We start from the raw sequence: 23,178 nt of genomic DNA on the forward strand, positions 1-23,178 counted from the left end.
AGCCCGGTTTTGCATCCTATCAATGTCCCGCTGTAACCTCTGACAGCCCTCCACACTATCCACAATACCTGCAACCTTAGTGTCATCAGCAAACTTCCTATCCCATCCCTCCACTTCCTCATCCAGGTCACTTATAAAAATTATGAAGAGTAAGGGTCCCAGAACAGATCCCTCAGGCACTCCACTGGTGATCGACCTCCGTGCAGAATATGACCTGTCTACAACCATTCTTTGCCTTCTATGGGCAAGCCAGTTCTCGATCCACAAAGCATTTTCCCCTTGGATCCTGTGCCTCCATACTTTCTCAATAAGTCGTGCATGGGGTATCTTATCAAATGCCTTGCTGATATCCATATACACTACATCTACTGTTCTTCCTTCATCAATGTGTTCAGTCACATCCTCAAAAAATTCAGTCAGGCTCGTAAGGCATGACCTGCCCTTGACAAAGCTGTGCTGATTATTCCTAATCATATTATACTTTTCCAAATGTTCATAAATCCTGCCTCTCAGGATCTTCTCCATCAGGCTGCATCAGCCTTCTGGTCATTCAGAATCAGGTTTATTATCACCAGCATGAGACATGAAATTGGTCACCTAAATGACCAATCTGTAAGAGTAATTGTTGACACCAAGCAATAATAAACTAATGTACACAAATTCAGAATTGGGATTATCATTTAAGTTGATATATTTCCAAAGTACTTTTTATGATATATTTCCAAATGCTTGCCCTTGTAGTGGTTGAGGTAAACTTGAAAATTGTTTTGAAACTCTGAAGCTTTTTGAATAACATTTTTGCTGGATCTGAATCAAATATGGTGAAAGGTTGCTAGTTTGTGGTTTTGTATTTTACATTTTGTATTCATGGTTGCCATGGGTAAATGATTTAATATTGCAAGGCTTTAGTAAACTTAATGTAGAAAGGAGCACAAGCCCATTTTTCTTACCACGGGGTGATCCAAGTGTCAGAAACCAGTCATGGAGCAACTTGTATAAGGTTAGATACAATACAAATTCCGGTTATAGACCCAACTCTTGAACGTAAAATTCACTGAATTGCATCATGTATATAGCAGAGTGCATCTCTAAAGCCCTCTTCCCTTCCAGTAAACTGAAAATGTATGTGGTGTTTGGTTTAAAATGAAATATTAGCAAAGCTATTAACTTGTTATGATTACAGTCTGACTTGTTGTGGTTCATGTAATAATTGTTTTGATAGGACATGTTTCTGTCAATAGTTTGTGTCAGTATGTTTGTGTGAATTATCTGTTAATCATTTTGCCATTGCTGTTTTGCTATATGTAGAATTTTGATGGAAGGTGTGCAAATTCATCTTCCAAGATGTCAAATCCTCCATTCAATAGCTTTCCATAAGTAACTCTGTTTTCTCCAAAATCCTTTTGCCACTGACTTAAATTGAAATGGTCTTAAAACGGGCCCAAATGAACCTTCACCATAATGCTTAGGAACCTGGGGTACTTGCAACTTTGCAGTTTTAAAATCCTTCATGACCTTGATCCATCGTCATCTTAGCCATCTCTAATGCTTTTCTATGACCTCCCAGGTGGGGTTTAACTGTTTTTGCTTTAATGTATGAGATTCATGGGCTGTAGTTTGTATTTGAATTTAGCAAAATGCCCCAAAACTTTGATTTGTGTATTCTTACTTGCATATGAAAATTGCAGTTAAGTGAAAATACAAATGCTCTGTCCAGTAATGGCTTGAGAGAGGTAAAGGTGTATGCAGTTTTTAATGCCTCTTTGTTTTATCCCTATCAGATGGAAGGTATGTGGAGGATGCTATGGGCAATGCTTCAGCTGGCAAGTCCAACATTTGTAGCAAATCACGAAAGGGCAAAATGTCCCGGAGCCCCTTGAGATCTACTACCCTGGAAAACAACATTAAGAAGAGCAGTCAAGTAGAATTGAGAGATGCTTTAACATCATATAGGTATGTCCTTATAGATAGATATGAGAAAATAACTGACAACAATAGGAACTGTTTTTGTGAACTTGTCCCTTAGTAGATTGGGAAGTCAATGCAATATCATCATTACTGTTGATGAATACACAATGATGAGTTTGCATATTGTATTTCATTCCAAGAATGGGCATCAAAATGATTCAAGTATGAAAAAGAAATGATTGTACCACTAGTTATACTAGGCCACTTAAACCTGCTTCATTTTGATTACATCTAACCTTGGGCTCTCATTCTCCAAATTTTGGGAAATTGTTGCTGTATAAAATGGTAATGCTGAGGTTCAATATATTTGATGGATCAACATTTCATGCTCTGGCATTAATTACAAAAACATTTACATATCTTTGAATCTGCAGTTCAAATTCCCAACGGTGAGTTTGGGAATGCTAGATTGTTGAGGTTTTTGAGATTGGTGTGAATAATCCTTCAGATAATACCAACAAAATAGGTCTAAGGTTGTGGGGAAAGACTTTTGAAGCTCAGGCCTTTGTTGCTCAGAACTACACAGGGTTTTGATGACATCAGTTGGGGAGGACTATTTTCAACACTTCAGTGTTGAACAAATTTAACCTGAATTAATCATCTACAGAAGCAAGGGTGATGAAGCAAGAACATTTTCTTTCTGCAACAGGTAGAAAGGTTGTAGGGCCTTCCTGTAGGCTGTAGTGTGTTTTCTGTACCGTGCAGTGACTTAGCTTGTTAAGATGCGTTCTACTGCGCATCTTCAGAATGATATGAGCATATGTAACACATACGCGACCGGCTGGTGTATGTACCTGTAACAATGGCAACAGCATCTCTAACCACTCTTTGAAAAACAATTAGATAACTATTTGAAAAAAGACATTATTAAAGACGATATAGAAAAGTTGAGGAACGGACATATGAGAGTTTCCTTCAGAGTCAAGTGGATTGATTTTACAACTCTGTAATACATTTTCCAGAAATTTCATATTTATGCAATGTCTGCCTGAATGCTGCAATGTCGGACTAAAGTATTAATTTGCATAGGAAGATTATTGTTTCTACAGATTTTTCCCTCTTCTATCAAGTCTTTGTCAGATAGAGGAAGTGGCCCATTTCATTAATTTATTTAGCAAGGTAGCATAGCAGCATAACAACATCATAGCACCGCCAACTTGGCTTCAATTCCACTGTTGTCTGTAAGAAGGGTCTCCCTGTGACCCTGTACGTTTCCCTGGCTGCTTCAGGTTTGCCTCACATTCCAAAGAAGTTTAAGTTGGTAGAACACTGCAGCACAGAAACAGGCCTTTAGACCATCTAGTCTGTGCCAAACCATTAATCTGCCTGCACTCAGACCAGAATCTTCTATCAAATCTCCCCTCAATTAAATCTCTCAATCAAGTGTATGCCTGTTAGCAAATCTCCGCTCAATCTTTTAAAAATTGAAGGGAATAAATTATAGGCAACATCCTTGTAAATTTTCTTTGCATTCTTTCAGTCTTATTTACATCTTTCCTGAAGGTAGATGACCAAAACTGCACACAATACTCTAAATTATGCCTCACCAACATTTTGTACAACTTCAACATAATATCTCAACTCCTGTACTCAGTGCATTGATCTTTGAGGGCCAGTGTATCAAAAGCATTCTTAACAACCCTATCTACCTGTGAATGCCACTTTCTAGGAATTATTGATCTGTACTCCCAGATCCCTCTGTTCTATTACACTCCTCAGTGCCCTACCGCTCACTGTGTAAGACCTACCCTGGTTGTTCCTCCCAATGTGTACCATGTTACACTTGCCTGCATTAAACTGCATCTGTCATTTTTCAGCACACTTTAACAGCTGCTACAGATCCCACTGCAAGCTTTGATAGCCTTCCTTGCTGTCTATGACACCCCCAGTCTTGGCGTCATCAGCAAATTTGCTGATCCATTTTACCACATTATCATCAAGATCGTTGATATAGATGACAAACAACAATGGATCCTGCACCAATCTCTCCGGCACACCACTAGTCACAGGCCTTCAGGCTGAGAAGTAACCAACTACTGCCACTCTTTGTCTTCTCCCACAAAGCCAATGTCTAATCCAGTTTACTATGTCATCTTGAATGCCAGGTGACTGAACCTTCTTGACCAACCTCCTTTGCAGGACATTGTCAAACGCTTGCTGAGGACCATGTGGATGACGTCCACTGTCTTGCCTTCATCAACTTTCCTGGCAACTTCGTCTAAAAACTCCTTAAGATTAGTTAGACACAACCTACCCCACACAAAGCCGTTTTGAATATCCCTAATCTATCCCTACATATACCTTTCCAGTAACTTTCCTGCTACTGATGTCAGGCTCACTGGTCTATAATTCCTGGTTTATTCTTGGACAATTCAACAATATCAGCTATCCTTCAATCCTCTGGCACCTCACTCATAGCCAAGGAGGTTTTAAATATTTCTATTGGGGGCCCTTGCGATTTCTGCACTAGCCTCCTACAGGGTCTGAGGAAACACCTTTCCAGGCCCTAGGGATTTATCCACCCTATCCATCCTAAATTGATTCAAGACAACAAACACTTCCTCTTGTTATTTGTATTGGGTTCATGACCTCGCTGCTGCTTTTTCTGTCTTCTATAGACCCTTTGTCTGTCTCCCAAGTAAGTACAGATGCAAAAAAAATCCATTTAAGATCTCCTCCATCTCTTTCGGTTCCGTGTATAGATTACTATCCTGATCTTCCAGAGGACCAATTTTGCCTCTTGCTATTCTTTTGCTCTTAATATATCTGTAGAAGCCCTTGGATTCTCCTTCACCTGGTCTGCTGCAGCAATCTCATGGCTTCTTTTAGACCTCCCGATTTTTATTTTTCTTAAGTGTTCTCTTTCATTTCTTGTACTCCATAAGTATTTCATTTGTTCCTACCTGCTATGCACATCCTTCTTCATAATCAGGGCCTTAATATCTCTTGAAAACTAAGGTTTCCTAAGCAAGTTACCTTTTGCCTTTTAGTCTGACAGGAACATACAAACTCTTTCAAAATTTCACTTTTGAAGGCCTTCCACCTACCAAATACACCTTTGCCAGAAAGCAACCTGTCCCAATCCACACTTGCCAGATGCATTCTGATACCATCAAAATTGGCCTTTGTCCAATTTAGAATCTCAACCTGAGAACCACACCTATCCTTTCCCATAATTACTTGGAAGCTAATGGCACTGTGATCACTAAATGCAAAGTGTTCCTCTACACAAACTTCTGTCACCTGCCCTGTCTCATTGTCTAATAGAAGATCTTGTATTGCACTCTTTCTCATTGGGACTTCTATGTACTGATTAAAGAAACTTCCCTGTCTAGCTCTTTTACAGGATGAGTGTCCCCGTCAATATGTGGAAAGTTACTGTCACCTACTATCACAATCTTATGTTTTTTGCTACAGTCTGCGATCTCTATAAATTTGTTACTCTAAATCTTGTGGAGGTTAATTGGTCACGGGTGCAATTGGGAGCTGTGGGCTCATGGGTCGGAAGGGCCTGTTACTGTGTTGTATCTGTAAAAATATTTTGCACTTTTCTGAATATCCATGTGCTTTCCAACAATGAAGATAGTGGTCAAATACTGTTTTACTTGTTAAGTATCAGTGCTTCTCCAAAACGATTTACGTAATCTTTTCTGCATTATGTAAAAAGTACCGCAAAAGATCAATTACTTTAATCTGTTTCATGTTACCAGGGAATTAGATGGCACTATTCAACCCTGTCTGACTGCTAGCCAACTGGAAGCTCAGCACCTCCTTTCCAATTTGACCTCGAATGAATCCCAAGGGAAGGAGAGTGAGAGTCATCACATGATATATGAGCGAGACAACCGGAGTTACCACAGTTTGGATAATGACAGCACGCAATCAACTGCAGTGGATGAAACTGTGGTGAAATTTCTCAATGACCAATTAGCACTTGATGCCCTGCACAATTCTGCACTTTATAAAACTTTGAGCCGAGATACACTAGGACAAAAGGGTGAAGGCATCAAAGGCTTCCACACTAAGGCACTGAGTAATGATGTGGATGCAAAGAGTGAACGGCCATCTGAGCATTCTCAGCTGTCCTCCCCGAGTTCCACTTCTGACTCGGTGATGCAGAGACTAGAGATCATGCGCAGGAAGCAACATGATGACAAACTTGAGAAACTGAAGGAGCGAATTAGAAAGCAACGAGAACATTCAGAGGAGCCAGTTGAAAGGGACCGGCAGCTAAGCCTCTATGAATTCCCTGTTGTGCCTAGTGTAGGTACTGCAGTTCCTACCACCAAAGTTAGAAAGGTTGCTGTGGCACCACCTGCTCCATCATACAAAGGTATGACTGACATTCCTACACAGTTTATATTCATATCTCTTTTTGTTTCATGGTTGTGGTAGGATACAAGAAAACCTTGTGTATGTATATGAAGAAGGCAGCTTTGGCCTCCTGGATCCTGTTGATGTGAATTTGCAAAGTAATCATTTTTGTACTGTGATAGCCAGATTGCGATCTCTCTCAAACAGTAGTATGATTCTGAATGGCAAAAGTAGGGATTTTTGTTGAGGGATAAATATTGCCCAAGTTACAAGAGAACCTACTCACTCTTAGAGTAATGGAATATTTTGCACCACTTGAGAGAGTAGCAAATAACCTCTTCTTTATAAGATGATGCCTTCATGAGAGAAATTTGTGCCTTTATACTTCTGTGGAAGATCGTTGAATGATGGCAGAACCAATATTTTGGTGTGGTATTTAGTACTCTATCAACCTGCATTCAGTCTTCATCTAGAATGCTATCAATGTGTTTTCATTTTGTCCCTGTGACTGTGAGTTTCCCTTAGTAGTCTTCAATTTTCTCCCACATATGTAGGTGTGCAAGTTAGTATGTTAATCGATAACTAACTTGTCCCTTGTGTAGGTGGGTATCTGAAGAAGATGGATATATTGATGAGGGAGACCAGGTTGCAGAGAATTCTGGATGCATTTTAAAAACCATCATGGACTGGATTGTCCAAATGATCGCCAAATATGTGAATATGTGAAATTCTTTTAATTTGGATTGGAACCTGCTTTTCTCTAACTTGAGTGCCACTAAGTCACAGGTGTCAGCAGTAAATTCTGTAACTTCCTCTCAGTAGAATCTTTGCCATGCATTGGCAATGATGTGTATCAATTTGCATTCTGCTATCATAGTATATTTGCCAAATTGGAGTACAAATGTGACTTTGTACCTGTAACTAATTTAGGGTAACTGTAAAAAGTAATGAGATTTAATCACACTGATGTTTGAAACTTGAGTTTCAAGAAAACGCTAACTTTTAGTAAGCAAAAGCTGGAAAGGAAAACAAGTTTATTGAAGTAATAGCAAATTAATGTTTACCCTAATTACCCCAGCATCTGAGGGGCCATTTTTGTAAAACTGATGCAACATCTAGCTGACTTTTGTGACATATAGACTTAACCTGGGTGGTGTTAGTGTTTTAATTTTGAAGTCTAAATGTGATGTCCTTACTTTATTGTCAGTAAAAGAAAAAGTTATAATGATTATATGGATTATTTTTAAAGTATGTTAATATAGTTGTAATACTGGCTCAGTAAGCGAGAGCTTTGCATTGATCAACTGCAAATGAGTAATGATTCCATGATAATGGGGAATATAATTAGTAAAAAGTGCCTTTCATCAGATAAATCATTTTTTAGTAGAAGTAGCTGGTTATTAATCTGTAACATTAACTCAGTTTTCTCTCACAAGTTCCACCTGAACTATTCCCAGCATTTCATATTTCCATTAACTGTTCCGGATCTGTCAGTTCATTCAATGTTTTTTATCCAATATACAAATAACACTGCAGAAGCTAGAATCTGAAACAATAACATCCATTTAAATAATATCTATGGGAAGAGAAACCAGATAAAGCCAGTCAGGGGCATTCTGCAGAAATGTGAACTGGTTTCATTTTCTCTAGATGCTGCTTGACTGGCTGAGTTCTAGTGTTTTTGTTTTGTCCTCTTCTAAATCATGCCCATCTGTTTGCAACTCTTATCTGATTTATGGTAACCCATTGTCACCTATTGTGGTAATCCAACACTACTATGGTCAGTTATTGTCACCTGGATTCACTTGGTCAGCATTTTATCAGAGGCATATCCTTATCTGCAGTCCAATCTTAATTAAATTATTTTCTTGGTTATGATATTTTTTTAACCAGTATTCCTTTCTCCACAGATGCCACCTCACCTGACTATTTTTAGCGCTTTCACTTTTAATTTATTTTCAGCATCTGCAGATTCCTTTGCTTTTTATGATGTTCCAAGCCTGGCTTGTGAATGAGTTTTATTGTTGTAGAATAATAATGTCTCATATTCAGTATATCTTAACTTTTACTTTCATTATAGGTTTCAATCCTACAGAGACCAAAGTTCGGACTCCTGATGGCAAAGTTTGGTGTGAAGATGAAATACACAATATTAGCAATGATCTGTACCGGGACTTCACGTTCCAGTTGGCAGGTAAGAAACCTTCTCAGATTAGGAATATTGCAGTATGTGAGGGAACTGTTTTTTTTCCCTCTTGAATCTGATCCACTATTTTTAAGATCCTGGTGGCTTTGCATCTCTATTCATTATATTATATTCTTTAATATCTGTACCCAAGGAAAATCAAACCTACCAACTGCAGCATGCACAGCCTTTGGATACAATTCTAGATTTTCAGCTTCCTCTATCGAAAAGTACTCTTTGTTGTGAAGTAATCTCCCTTTATTTTGAAGATGAACTGTGGTGAAAGACATATTCTGACGATTAACTTGTGTCTTGGACTTGAATCTAATATTATAGCTTTTTAATGAAATGATTAATTGATGTATCTCTTCTGCACTTTTTATTATTTAAAAAGTGGTCTATTACCTATTACTTTTTTAACAAAATACAATGTTCTGGCATCTTCCCACATCCTTTCCAGTCCTGAAGAAAGGTCTCGGCCCTGAACATCAACTGTTTATCAATTTCCATAGATGCTGCCTGACCTGCTGAGTTCCTCCAGCATTTTCGTGTTGCTTTAGATTTCTTGCATCTGCAGAATTTTTTGTGTGTATGTTAGTATTCTTCTGTTTTGAGTCTCTCTTCCATCATTCTATGCTTGCCTAAATTACTTTAGTTCCTGATTTGAGCAGTGTTTTCTTGTTAAAGTTTTCACACTTTAATTCAAGCCCCTCAATTGCTTCATCTCTCATTGTACTCACCTCATTCCTTTCTCTGAAATCTTCACCCCAAAATCTCAGATATTTATACTGATAACTGGACTGATTTTAACTGTTCATTTTTGTTGAGCAAGCATTCAGTGGCAGAGCTATAAATTCCCCAAATTTTCCCCAAAATCTCTCCAAGTATCTTTGCTTCTCTAAATTATCAAGATTCAAAGATTCAGAATACATTTATTATCAAAGTATGTATAGTACTATGAAATAGTGTTAGGCACCTTAGATTTTTATATAAGTTATTCTAGATATTTATTTTTATCCTCTGTATTGGTGTGTCAGTAGAAAGGAACCCTTTTTATATTTCCAAACATTCATTTTCCCAAAAAATTAAATGTTACAGATGATTTTTTGTATTTCATTAAAGAAAGTAATATGTTAGGTAATAGACTACTTTTCAAATATAAGCTTGAGTACAGATGAAAGTTGCATCAAACTGTCTTTTCTAAATCACAAGTCCAGCACTGCCATCAGCTCTGAACTCATGGAAACCACTGGAACTCAAATACAGCCTTTTACAATTTGGAGAAGTCTTGTCAGAAGAGGTCTTCATGGAAGAGTTGCCACCAAAAACCCATTCCTCTGAAGTGGAAACAAAGCCAAGAGGCTCAAAAAAATTCAAGGACTGAGGTGCTGAACAATGGAAACAAGTGTTCTGGATTGATGAGTCAAAATTTGAATTTTTTGGCTCAAATAGGAGGTAGTTTGTCCATAGAAGATCTGGAGAGGGCTGCAGACATTCATCCATGTAGCAAACAGTGAAGCACAGAGGAAGTTTCCTGAAGGTTTGGTGCTGCATTCCTGCAAATGGAGTTGGTGATCTGGTCAGAATCAGAATTGATGTAATCCTCAATGCTGAGAAGTGTAAGGAAATTCTCATCCATCAATGTCCAATTAGGAATCAGATGGCAGAGGAGAAGAGGCTGTTCCTGAATTGCTGAGTGTGTGCCTTCAGACTTCTGTACCTCCTACCTGATGGTAACAGTGAGAAAAGGGCATGTTCTGGGTGCTGAAGGTCCCTAATAATGGATGCTGCCTTTCTGAAACACTGCTACTTGAAGATGTCCTGTGTACTTTGTAGGCTAGTACCCAAGATGGAGCTGACTAGATTTACAACCTTCTGCAGCTTCCTTCAGTCCTGTGCAGCAGCCCCTTCATACCAGACTGTGATGCAGTCTGTCAGAATGCTCTCCACAGTACAACTATAGAGGTTTTTGAGTGTATTTGTTGACCTGCCAAATCTCTTCAAACTCCTAATAAATTATAGCTGCTGTGTTGCCTTCTTTATAACTATATTGATATGTTTGGACCAGGTTAGATCCTCAGAGATCTTGACACCCAGGAACTTGAAACTGCTCACTTTCTCCACCTCTGATCCCTCCATGAGGATGGAATATGTTCCTTTGTCTTACCCTTCCTGAAGTCCATAATTAGTTCTTTTGTCTTACTGGTGTTGAGTGTCAGGTTGTTGCTGTGAACCACTCCACTAGTTGGCATACCTCACTCCTGTACACCCTCTCGTCACCACCTGAGATTCTATGAACAATTGTTGTATCGTCAGCACATTTATAGATGGTATTTGAGCTATACCTAGACACACAGTCATGTGTATATTGAGAGTAGAGCAGTGGGCTAAGGACACACTCCTGAGATGCGCCAGTGTTGAACGTCAGCGAGAAGGATATGTTATCACCAATCCGCACAGATTGTGGTCCTCCATATAGGAAGTCAAGGATCCAATTGCAGAGGGAGATACAGAGGCCCAGGTTCTATAACTTCTTAATCAAGATTGTGGGAATGATGATGTTGAATTCTGAGCTATAGTTGATGAACAGCATCCTGATTTGGGTGTTTGTATTGTCCAGGTGGTCTAAGACCATGCAAAGAGCCATTGAGATTGCATCTGCTATTGACCTATTGTGGCGATAGGCAAATTGCAGTGGGTCCAGATGATGTCTTGTTGGACTGGGGCAGCATTCTGATCAATGCTGCTTGGCCAGTGGAAGAACAGTTTTGAGGATGAGCTTTTTAATTAATTCCACATGGCTGGTTGCCTTTGGATTTATCTCCATCTGTGGAGATTGCAGTATCTCTGAGGTTCTCTGACAGATTCTACCTTTCCTATACAAGGGAATGGAGGTTATAAATCTGTGGGGGGAAAAATTCCCCTCCAGCAAGTTTTAGAATTTCAGAATGGTTGATACACAAGTAGAGTGCCAACACCTTTATTTGCAGGGTTAGAGACTAGCTTCTTTCTACCCATATAATTTTACACCAATAATAGTAAGTATTTTGGAGAACAGACTACTCAATAATACAGCCAGACTTCTTTATGGTGGTGCTGTCAGACAGCAGCTTTAATGCCACATCACTGTCTGTTGAGTGACACAACCAATAGTGGTCACCTCAAAGGAACTGAGGGATACCACCAGTACTGTCAGCAAAATCTTCCAAAACAACATTAGAGACTTCCCCAGGACAATATCTCCATCACCAGTTATTCACAGCAACTCTGTTCTGTGAACCATATCATCCGCGTGCCTAATATAGAATTCCCAAAATCAAAGACATTGATTCCACACAGGCTTTTAAAAAAAATCTTTTCCCAATGTTGTCACCTTTGTGGTTTTCCTGCATAGTTAATTGCATTTGGATCATAAGCTGATAGAGGTATGAATTTTCTGTTGGTATATAACTTTCAACTTGTAAGAAGTTGCTGTCCTCCATGTAAGCTCTTAATGTTCTTAAAGATGAATTGGGCTTAAGGTTTTCCCCTCCTGATTTTGAACCACCATCTTCAGAAGTTGCGACTAGAACAGTATATTAGCTAGTCTCAAATAAGACCATAAGATGCGTAGGAGCAGAATTACCGTAGATTCTGGACTACAGAGCGCACCTGATTAAAAGCCGCTGGCTCTAATTTTAGAAATAAAATCAATTTTTTACTTGTAAAGGCCGCACCGGATTTTAGGCCGCACCGGATTTTCGGCCGCAGGTGTCCCACGTTGTAATATGAGATATTTACACAGAAAGATATTACACGTGAGGATTTTTTAACTTTTAATTAAATCCATATGGTAACAAAAACAAATACATATTGCAAATGCTTTTTTTCGAACCGTGCCCGTAACGCGGCTACTTTTAAATATACGTTGCGTATACTTCTTTACTGAACAACATTCCAATATCTCCTAACGACTGGTAAAAAATATATATACTGCAGCCTATCAGGAAAAGTTATTGATCGCCTTTAACTTAAAAGCAGCGTTTTCGCTCCGCCGCTCCCCCCCGCCGTCCCGTTTATCGCAAACGGCATTTAAAAGCAGCGTTTCGCTCGGGTCTAATGCCCCCTCCTTCCCGTTTATCGCAAACGGCATTTTTCCCACAAGACGCGGCGAAACCGGGTGTGACGTCATAGCATCCCGCGATGTAGTACAGAAAACAAATATAGTTAAAACTCTTCTAACTTTAACTAGAAAATGAATTACTAAGCGAAAATATTATAAACTAAATAACTGCCATAAAGGCAGCACAATGCTTTTCTTCGAGTGTTTTCCATGTTGATGAGGGTGAGTACAAATGACTGATTTACAATAATTTAATTGTGAAAGTGCGCTTGATTTATCGTACAATTTGATTGGACCTCTGTGAACTACTCATCAATTTTATTGGTCTACTGTTACGAGGCAAAATGTTTTCGGCGGCATGAAAAAAAAAATACATTAGCCGCTCCGTATTAAAGGCCGCAAAGTTCAAAGCTGTTCAAAATGTGGGAAAAAAGTAGCGGCTTAAAATCCGGAATCTACGGTAGGTCATTCGGTCCATTGAATCTGCTCCGCCATTTCATCATGGCTGATCCATTTTCCTTCTCAGCCCTGATATCCTGCCTTCTCCCCATATCCCTTCATGCCCTGACCAATCAAGAATCTATTAAGTACTGCATTAGGTATATGTAAAGACTTGACCTCTACAGCCACAAGTGGCAAAGAATTCTACACATTCGCCACCCTCTGGTTAAAGAAATTCCTCATCAACTCAGTTCTAAAAGGATGCCCTCTATTCCAAAGCTGATTCCTCTGGTCCTAGAGTCTCCGATCTATAGGAAACACCCTCTCCTCATCCATTCTAACAAGGTCTTACAACATTTGATAGGTTTCGATTAGGTCACCCCCTCATTCTTTTGAATTCGAGTGAATACAGGCCCAGAGCCATCAAACACTCTTCATATACGGGCTACGCTGTAGCGAGCATGCGTTGGTGTGTGCCAAAACACTAGATGGCAGTGGGATTTCTATGCCACTGTGTTGAGTTTCTTCGTGAGAGACATGGATGAGGAAATGCATTTCAAACATTTTCACATGTCGGCAGGTAGATTTGACAATTTGATTAATCTATTTCGCATTGATGTACGCACAGCCTATAGACATGGCGGAGAAATGCGTAGGAGGAAATGTGATACTACCAAGTGGACCAATCACAGTTGTTGCGGTCTGTGTCGCCGCGACGCATGAGTAACTTTTCTGGAGAGGTGCACGTCACCCTACAATGTAGGGTACAGTGTAGGGTATGCGTTACCTACAGAGTCGATGCGACGCACAAGTATAAATCAGCCATTATCCTAATCACAGGACAATTTACAATGACCAGTTAACCTACCACCAGTATATCTTTGGACTGTGGGAAGAAACTGGAGCACCTAGATGAAACCCACACATTCTATGGATTGGATGTACAAACTCCTTACAGTTTACCTGTTATGCCGTTAACGTTTAGGGCAACAATGAAGGTCCTCCATCTCTGGCGGTGTTCAGGGCTTCCTTCATTATGTCAGTAACTTCCTCTCGGGTTTCATTACTGTTAGTCATACAAGTTCTGGGAAGAAACTCAGGGGTACCATTGCACTCAGATGAAAAGAATGAATCAGAATCAGAATCAGGCTTATTATCACCGGCATGTGCACATGAAATTTGTTAACTTAGCAGCAGCAGTTCAATGCAATACATAATCTAGCAGTGAAACAATAAATAAAATAATAATAAGTAAATCATTACGGTATACATATATTGAATAGATTTTTAAAAGTGCAAAAACAAATACTGTATCCTTTTTAAAAAATGAGGTAGCGTCCAAAGATAGACTAAAACTATGTGGAGAGCCATTGTTGTGGCAATAGGCAAATTGCAATGGGTCCAGGTCCTTGCTGAGGCAGGAGTTCAGTCTAGTCATGACCAACCCCTCAAAGCATTTCAGCATTGTTGATGTGAGTGCTACTGGGCGATAGTCATTGCTCACATTATTTTTCTTGGGCACTGGTATAATTGTTGCCTTTTTGAAGCAAGTGAGAGGTTGTAGCAGTGAGAGGTTGAAAATGACCTTGAATTCTCCCGCTAGTTAGTTGGCATAGGTTTTCAGAGCCTTGCCAGGTACCAGTGAGGATAGATTGCCAGTATAAAAGGATGGGTTAGGTGGTGGAGCAAGATCTGGTGGGTTTTATAAAATCCAGGTGAGTGGAAAGATTGGTGCATGGTGGAGGATGAGAGTGGGAATGATACAAGAAGCTGGGAGGTGATAGGTGAAAGTAACAAAAGACTGAAGAAGATGGAATTTGATGGGAGAGAATAGTGGACCATAGAATAATGGGGAGGAGGAGAGCTGGAGGGAAGAACGTATGGATCCTGGGCTAAGCGAGAGGGCAGGGGAGGGCAAAGTGCAGGGCTGGTGGAATAAGGGAAGACGAAAGGAGAAGGTGAGTAGAGAGGAGAGGCCCCCACTTCCCTCCAGAGATACTGCCTGATCTGTTGAGCTCCTCCAGCATTTTGTGTTACCCTATGATGTTGGAGTAAATTAAATCTTAGCAAGCTCAAAGATTTACAGTCAGCCCTCCTTATCCGCGGATTCCATGGGCACAGGTTCAACCAACCACGGATCGGGAAAACCCGGAAGTTCTCTCTCCACTTGTTGCTTGAGCATGTACAGTCTATTTTTTCTTGTCATTATTCCCTAAACAATACAGTATAACAACTATTTACATAGCATTTACATTGTATTAGCTATTATAAGTAATCTAGAAATGACTTAAAAGTACAGGAGGTCCCCGGGTTACGAATGAGTTCCGTTCCTGAGTCAGTTTTGAAGTTGGAACAGGTACATCCGGTATTATTTAGAGTCAGTTAGTCAAACGTTTTTCTTAGTATATAGTACATATTTTACCTTTCTATGCATATAAAACACTTCAGAAACATACGTGTTTCAATAATTGAACCACTGCATTGCTTAGTAATAATTGTAGCTTTCATCGGGGCAGGGCCTTTCACATGCTCCATTAAAATTGTTCCGATCGTTGACTGACTGTAGCCTAACACTTTTCCAATGACTGATGACATTTCACCTCTTTCCAATTGCTTTATTACTTCCACCTTATTTTCAGTCACAATCGTAATTATTTTCGTGAACAGAAACACTCCAGATTCAGAGCTGTGCCACTAGGTCTTGATGTCCACCGCATGGAGGCATGTTAAATAAAGTCCGGGGTTCCGCTGTGTCCTAAAGACCACTTCACTGATACATGTTAAATAAGGGACTTGAGCATCCACGAATTTTGGTATCCGTTGGGGTTCCCGGAACCAATCTCCTGCGGATTAGGAGGATTGACTGTACTTGTAAAGTTGGATTTTTGCATAATCCAGTGTCTAGATTGTATATTGTGAAATTTAGCCCAGATTGTGGTAAAAGTGGGAAGAACTACATTTGTGGTTTTAAAAACTTATTTTAAGTCAGCAGATTTTGTACCAGTCACTTTAAAACCTACCATCTCTCTTTTGCTGTATTCCATGATGACTGATTTACAGAAGTGACTTAATTATTTGGGTCCTGCAATCTTAATAAGTCTTCTAGCATATCTTCTAGCACAAAATCAGGTTGCAAATTAAGTCTCATGTAAAATGTTGTATTTTATGTTGTGGATTTGATAGCTGTGTGTGATTTGTGAGGGGAAACATTTTTTGTGGTTGTGGAGTGCTGGGAGACCATTGTTCAGATCAGGTAGCTGACTGCCTGGAATTGAGCGGCAATAGTTATTTTCCTACTGTTTGCAACAGTGCAAGGGTAATGAGAGAAGTTATTAATTTGGATAGTTACAGTAACTATCCAAGATGGTGAAAGTCTTTAAGATGCCCAACAAACTTGTTGGTATTTAAAGAACTATTTTAAGATTATAATTTATATGGATTATATACCAACCTCCTTAATCAGTCATACATTTCACTAGCTTATTTTAAACTAGCTCATTGTGTATTCCTCCTTCTTCATGTAGTTTTACCTGTTTTAAGGGACTAGCTAAAAATATTTTCCATTTTCCAACTGGTACGAACCAACGTGTAAAACAGTGATACATTTTTGCATATATTGATTTTAAAAAGTAATTAGTTCTCGTCATGGTTGAACAGTTGATTCAATGGTTACCAGAAGACAGTGTGCACTGCAGAACAAATGTATCAGTTGAGTTCATTGAGGCAAAGATTCACCTCAAATCTCGTCTATTGCATTGGATATACTAGATATAGATTACAAGGGAATGCAAAAAAAATGACAATCCTAACATCGTTGGTCCGTTGTATTAGTATGCTTAATGGTGTAATCTCAACTGTTCTTGATTGTAAAAGATACTTTAAAAGAGTCAATTTTAATAAAATTGAGGCTTATTTGTCAATTTTGCATGAGCTAAAATGTAATTGAATATGATTTGCCATGTTTATCACTAACAGTAGTGAACTCTGTTGACAGAAAATAGCAAGGTGATGAAAGAAACTACGTGTGAAAAAGCCAGAGAGAAGAAAGTTACCAAACCTGTGCGTAAAGTACAGAAAGTAACTCCAACTAGCCCTGACATGAAACCAAGTGAGTAAACCACTTTTTAAAGAAACTGCAGTGTTTTCATTTTTGCCATGGTATGTATCAGAATAAAGTTCAAGCTGTAATTTTTGCCATAAGTTTCATGAGGGTGCAAGATGGAATAGATTAAGTAGCATTAACCTTCAGCTATACAGAAACCCAAATAAATCCAAGTTTCTGATCTTTTTAGATTTCTTTATTTGAATCTTGTATTGGCATGGAAAATGCCTTGACTCCAAATAATTTTGCTTCACCGCTGTAAAGCAGCTCTGATTTTGCTGAGTAAACTCAAAATAAAGCAAAAACCTGTACTCTTATCCCTGCTTCAGCAACACATGGATATAGAACTGGAAATCTCAATGGCTAAAATACAATTGTTATTGGTAATGGTGATAGAGACATCTAGGAAATGTTTACATGTCATTTATTGATCTCAAGCTTTGAATGTTACACAGCCAAAGTTTGATTACTTCCCAGTGTTTATTACTGTACATTCTCTTAACACCTCTGCCAGAAATAACAAAAATGTCATCTACCAGAACTTCTTTAAATTATTTTTTGATAATTGCTGTGCTGTGTGAAGTTTGAATGTAATGACATTACAGTTGAAATTATTTACCATTTTCATATCACACATGATTCTCAAATTTTGCTCCAAAGTGCTCAACAGATTCAAGTTTGAGTTTCATGCTATTGCTTTTCTGGAATATATGATGCATAAACTCTTCTTGGGCTTCCAGCTAGGTCCAGTTATCTATTTTAACTTGCGTTTCATGTCAAATTCCACCATCTTCATCAGGGTTGATGCCTAAGCCTGTCTGGTTCTGTTGTCTGTCCCTCCTGATTGGTTAGTCCTCAACCAATCAGGTTTCAGCTGTCCCAGTTTATGCTGGCCAAAGATGACCTGGGATTAAGGACTTTTGGTGTTTACAGGCTGGTGAAACAGCGTATATCAACCACATGGTGGAAATCCACATCAAGGAGCTTAGGAGGTGTAAACACAAAGTACACTGCAGATGCTGTGGCCAAATCAACAGGTACAAACACGCTGGAGGAACTCAGCAGGTCGGGCAGCATCCGGGGAAACGAATGCACCTCCTTAGGAGGTGTATCTGTTTGTGTTACCTAGAGAAATTGGCAGTAGCAGAACATTGCATTCACAGTGACCGCAGGATTGACTTGGATGGCACAAATCTACTGTGCCATGCAATGGTTTTTTGGGACCACCTGGTGAAGGAATCCATTGAAGCAAGACTAGAGAATAAGAATTTCAACAAAGATGAAGGTCTCACTCTTAAGTAAGAACTGGAATAAAAATTTAAACAAAGTACCGTAGATTCCGGACTACAGAGCGCACCTGATTAAAAGCCGCAGACTCTAATTTTAGAAAGAAAATTAATTTTGTACTTGTACAAGCCGCACCGGATTTTAAGCTGCAGGTGTCCCACGTTGTAATATGAGATATTTACACAGAAAGATATTACACGTGAGGATTTTTTAACTTTTAATTAAATCCGTATGGTAACATAAACAAATACATATTGCAAATGCTTTTTTTCGAACCGTGCCTGTAACACGGCTACTTTTAAATATACATACATATCGGTAACACACAAATTACGTTGCGTATACTTTTTTACTGAACAGTGCACGAACAACATTCCAATATCTCCTAACGACTGGTAAAAAAATATATACTGCAGCCTACCAGGAAAAGTTATTGGTCGCCTTTAACTTAAAAGCTGCATCATATGTTTGCAGCGTTCTCGCGCGGGTCTAATGCGCTCGCCCCCTCCTTTCCGTTTATCGCAAACCGGTATTTTCCCCACAAGACGCGGCGAAACCGGATGTGACGTCATAGCATCCCGGGATGTAGTACAGAGAACAAATATACTTAAAACACTTCTAACTTTAACTAGAAAATACTAACAAATGAATTACTAAGCGAAAATATTATAAACTAAATAACTGCCATAAAGGCAGCACAATGCTTTTCTTCGAGTGTTTTCCATGTTGATGAGGGTGAGTACAAATGACTGATTTACAATAATTTAATTGTGAAAGTGCGCTTGATTTATCGTACAATTTGATTGGACCTCTGTGAACTACTCATCAATTTTATTGGTCTACTGTTACGAGGCAAAATGTTTTTGGCGGCATGAAAAAAAACCATGCATTAGCCGCACCATAGTAAAGGCCACAGTGTTCAAAGCTGTTCAAAGCGAAGGAAAAAAGTAGCGGCTTATAATCCGGAATCTACAGTAGGTCAGTTAGTCCTCAACCAATCAGCAGGGTCAGATGACAGGATTTGAGTATATATACCACCGGACTAGATAGGCCTAGGCATCGTGCCTGATGAAGATGGTACAGTTTGTCATCGAAACTGGTTAAAATTGATACCTGGACCCAGCTGGAAGCCCAAGAAAAGTTTGTGTTGAAACTCACACCTTCATGATTTAAATAAAAATAAATAATAAAAAAAATAGTAACACAACTTATAATAGTAATAGTAGTCTCTTGAAGTCTGAGGAAGATGAATGTGTTGCGCAGTCAACGTCTGTGGGCACGCATACGACTTCTGAGGCCTAAGTCCGAAGCGCAGATACGGTCGCAGATGGGGCAAGGAGCACCGCATGTTGGGGCAGGAGCGGACACCTTCCTGTGTCTGTCTTGACTCGCCTTGAGGCGCTGCATGCGCCAATTGGCTTGGAAGTTGTTTGCTGCCTTGGAGCATAGATTGCGCCACTTGGACCGATCAGCAGCAGTGTGTTCGAGATCGCGGGGCTGGAGTTTGGCCCACTTAAGGTTTGACTTGAGGATGTCCTTGTACCTCTTCCTTGGGCACGGTTGCCCTGCTCCAGTTCTCCGTAGACTTATAATACAACCTACAAAAATCTCACATCATAATTAAGGTCCTCTTTTTAAAACAAACAATTACAGTTGTTGCAACAAGTTTCCAGATATCCTTCTAAAATCTCAAAGTCAGCTGTAAAGAAATATTCATATTTTTACAGATGTAATACCATTGATATCTTTACGGGTATAATACGACTTGGATTTTTTAAGGTACAATAAAACCAATGTTTTATAGTACTCATTTACTGCTGAGATAACTTGTTACCTTAATTTCCTCCACATCTAACATTTGGCATTATGATTCTAAGTCACACTGGAACAATTATCTCTAATAATTAGAATAATAGTTCAACATTCTTACCTGCATGTTCACTGATACTTCAATGGTGCAACAGTAAATATAGATGGCTTTGTGTCCAAACAGAAACATCCATGTACACCTGGCATATGCTCAAAGGATGATTGTGATGTTTGATTCTTTTTCCTTTGGGAATCTTGGCATGTAATTTTTTTCAGAGAAGTTTTGAATTATCCAAACACAGGTTTCTTGGGAAACAAAGAAGATTCTGTTATTAACTCTTTGTCAATATCAGAACGGGCCAACATTTCTCTGTCTGTTAGCCCAGAATGACTTGTTGGGAGTGTTCTAGAGCCCTGTATTTCACAACTTTAACATCTCACTCTAATTGCTGTCATTTGGTAGCTTTTATAAACAAAAGGTGTGTGTTCTCCCCTAACTGTCCTATAGATCAGATGATTTCACAGCTCCTTTTATAGCTTCTCTCCAAGGCATCATCAGTGAAATCCCTTGTCATATTTAATCCTTCAGTATTCTATCTGCCTTCTTTCCTTCTCAGTTCTGACAAAGGGTCTTCAACCCAAACTGTTAACTGCTTTCCTTTCCACAGATATTGCCTAATCTGCTGAGTCTTTCTAACAGTTTCTATTTTATTTAAGATTTTGAATATCTGCTTTCTTCCATTTACCTAGACAACTATCTTTTCAAATTTACATGCCAGTTTTCGCCCACTCAGAAACAAAAGTGTATATGGGGTTCTTGCCAGAGAAAGAGGGGGAGAGAGGTGTTTCTAACAATGCCAATATGCTGGGAGCCTTGTACAGATCCCAACTCTTATGAATCCACTATATAAATCATTGCCTCTGGAGCTTCCGCAGTAATAAAGTGCTGGCTCACAAGACAGTGTTCAAGGCCTGCCTGTGAGCGCTTCTTTGGGTAACTACCGCAGGTAGGGGTGAGTGATATGGTTGCTCAGTGTTTAGATGTGATGTTTGAAACTGTGCTCTGGCTGGCATTGACTGTGCTGGGGACTCTAGTTCCATGTACTAACCTATTGTCTAACCCTACGTTCTCTTGCATCACCTCCTGTTGCAAGAGATGGCCACTGAACATTATTGAGCTTGTTCTAAGAGAAACATTTAAGTTTGGGGAAAGCTGTGCAGCCACAATAGCGACCATCACATCCACAATAATGCAGTCTCAAAATAAGTGCTTGCCTATTCACAGACAGACAGACAGACTTTATTGATCCCGAGGGAAATTGGGTTTCGTTACAGCCGCACCAACCAAGAATAGTGAAGAAATATAGCAGTATAAAACCATAAATAATTAAATAATAATAAGTTAATCATGCCAAGTGGAAATAAGTCCAGGACCAGCCTATTGGCTCAGGGTGTCTGACACTCCGAGGGAGGAGTTGTAAAGTTTGATGGCCTCAGGCAGGAATGACGCTGAGTGTTACATCTCGGTGGAATGAGTCTCTGGCTGAATGTACTCCTGTGCCTAACCAGTACATTATGGAGTGGATGGGAGTCATTGTCCAAGATGGCATGCAACTTGGACAGCATCCTCTTTTCAGACACTACTGTCTTCAGGATGAAGATCAGAAATATTTTAACCCAGATGTGAATCTTTGAAATTCTCCAGCCTGGTCAGCTTGGAGGCTCAGTTGCTGAGTATGTTCAAGGCAAGGAAATAAAAGGATATGGAGTTTGTATAGCAAAAGTAGGTAAAAAAAAAAAGTGAGGTCATCCCTTTGGCAAAACAAAAAAAGCAGAGTAAATTTAAAAAATGGTGACAGATTCTGAAATGCGGATACTCAACTACTCACACCTAAGTGCCTTTGAACACATAGTTGAATGCCAATGTGCCAGTTCAACAAGAGATTAGGGGCTTTTATTTGAGGGAATTTGTATACAGGATTAAAGGGGTCTTACTAAAATTATATAGGGCTTTGATAGGATTACACCTTGAGTGTGGTACCCAATTATGATTTTCTTATTTTAGAAAGGAGTTACTTTCCATATGGAGAAAGCATTGAAAATTCCAAAGTATTAAGATATTAATTACCTGCACAGTATTGTTATGAACCCCATAACTGGGTCACTTACCAGCAAAGATAGAGAGGTCCGTTGAAGTCTGATGGTACTATTTTTAAACGTTTTTATTTATAAAGGGGCACAAAAGTAAGGTTAATACAAACATTCAGATAATATATGTCGTCAATACTCAATCTAAAGCGCGGGTATAGTAATAATCAACAATAAGAAGTAGCTCTATCGTTTTGTCTAGGGATAAAAATATTGTCCGATGGAAATATCAAAGTCTCTTGAGTTCATGCAGGCTTTTTGCCTTTTGGGGACCGCTGGGTTTCACGTGTTGGAGAGAGAGAGATTTTTGGTGAGAAAATAAACTTGCCAGCCTTTTGGACTCAAATCGTTGAATCGGGAACGTGGGTTCCCTGTTGTCAGTTCAAAATCCTTTTTGGTGTTATCAGCCACTCACTCCCCAGGCTAGGGGAAATGAACCACACGTGGCTTCCGAATAGCTTCCCGTTATCACGGGAGCGATGAGCGATGATGTCTCCTTCTGGTGCGTCGCTAGGGTACTGCCTCCTGCAGCCCCCTTTTTATCTTGACTTGCAGAGTTGTAGAAGTCAATCAAGGTGGGGTGATACAATCCCCACCCCACATTGCCCGAGGGTGTGCACGTAGCCCTGATCGCTGGCACGTAGCATAGTGTCGCAATCCACACAGGTGTCTCCAAGAAACAATGGTCAAAATCCGTTGCGTTGTCTCTCTGAGGATTCTCTCTCATTTCCTGGGTCCAAGACCCGAATTAATAGCGATCTTGCGATTCTCAGGAAGGAGGGGGCTGGGATCATAACAGTATTATGTAATTCTTTCCAAACT

The 23,178-nt window shown here is 39.5% G+C and overlaps 1 protein-coding gene across 4 annotated transcripts in view; it reads left to right on the forward strand.

The window, feature by feature from the left end:
* cep350 (centrosomal protein 350) overlaps positions 1-23,178 on the forward strand; it is a 277,088-nt gene that overhangs the window by 47,881 nt on the left and 206,029 nt on the right. For all 4 annotated transcript variants that reach the window (XM_073063710.1, XM_073063706.1, XM_073063707.1 and 1 more), the window contains exons 5-8: positions 1,782-1,953; positions 5,679-6,301; positions 8,363-8,476; positions 17,005-17,118. In XM_073063710.1, the coding sequence (XP_072919811.1) occupies positions 1,782-1,953; positions 5,679-6,301; positions 8,363-8,476; positions 17,005-17,118 (1,023 nt within the window). The remainder of the gene's footprint in view (positions 1-1,781; positions 1,954-5,678; positions 6,302-8,362; positions 8,477-17,004; positions 17,119-23,178) is intronic.

This window comes from Hemitrygon akajei, chromosome 12, assembly GCF_048418815.1.
Source record: "Hemitrygon akajei chromosome 12, sHemAka1.3, whole genome shotgun sequence".
NCBI classification, from domain to species: domain Eukaryota; kingdom Metazoa; phylum Chordata; class Chondrichthyes; order Myliobatiformes; family Dasyatidae; genus Hemitrygon; species Hemitrygon akajei.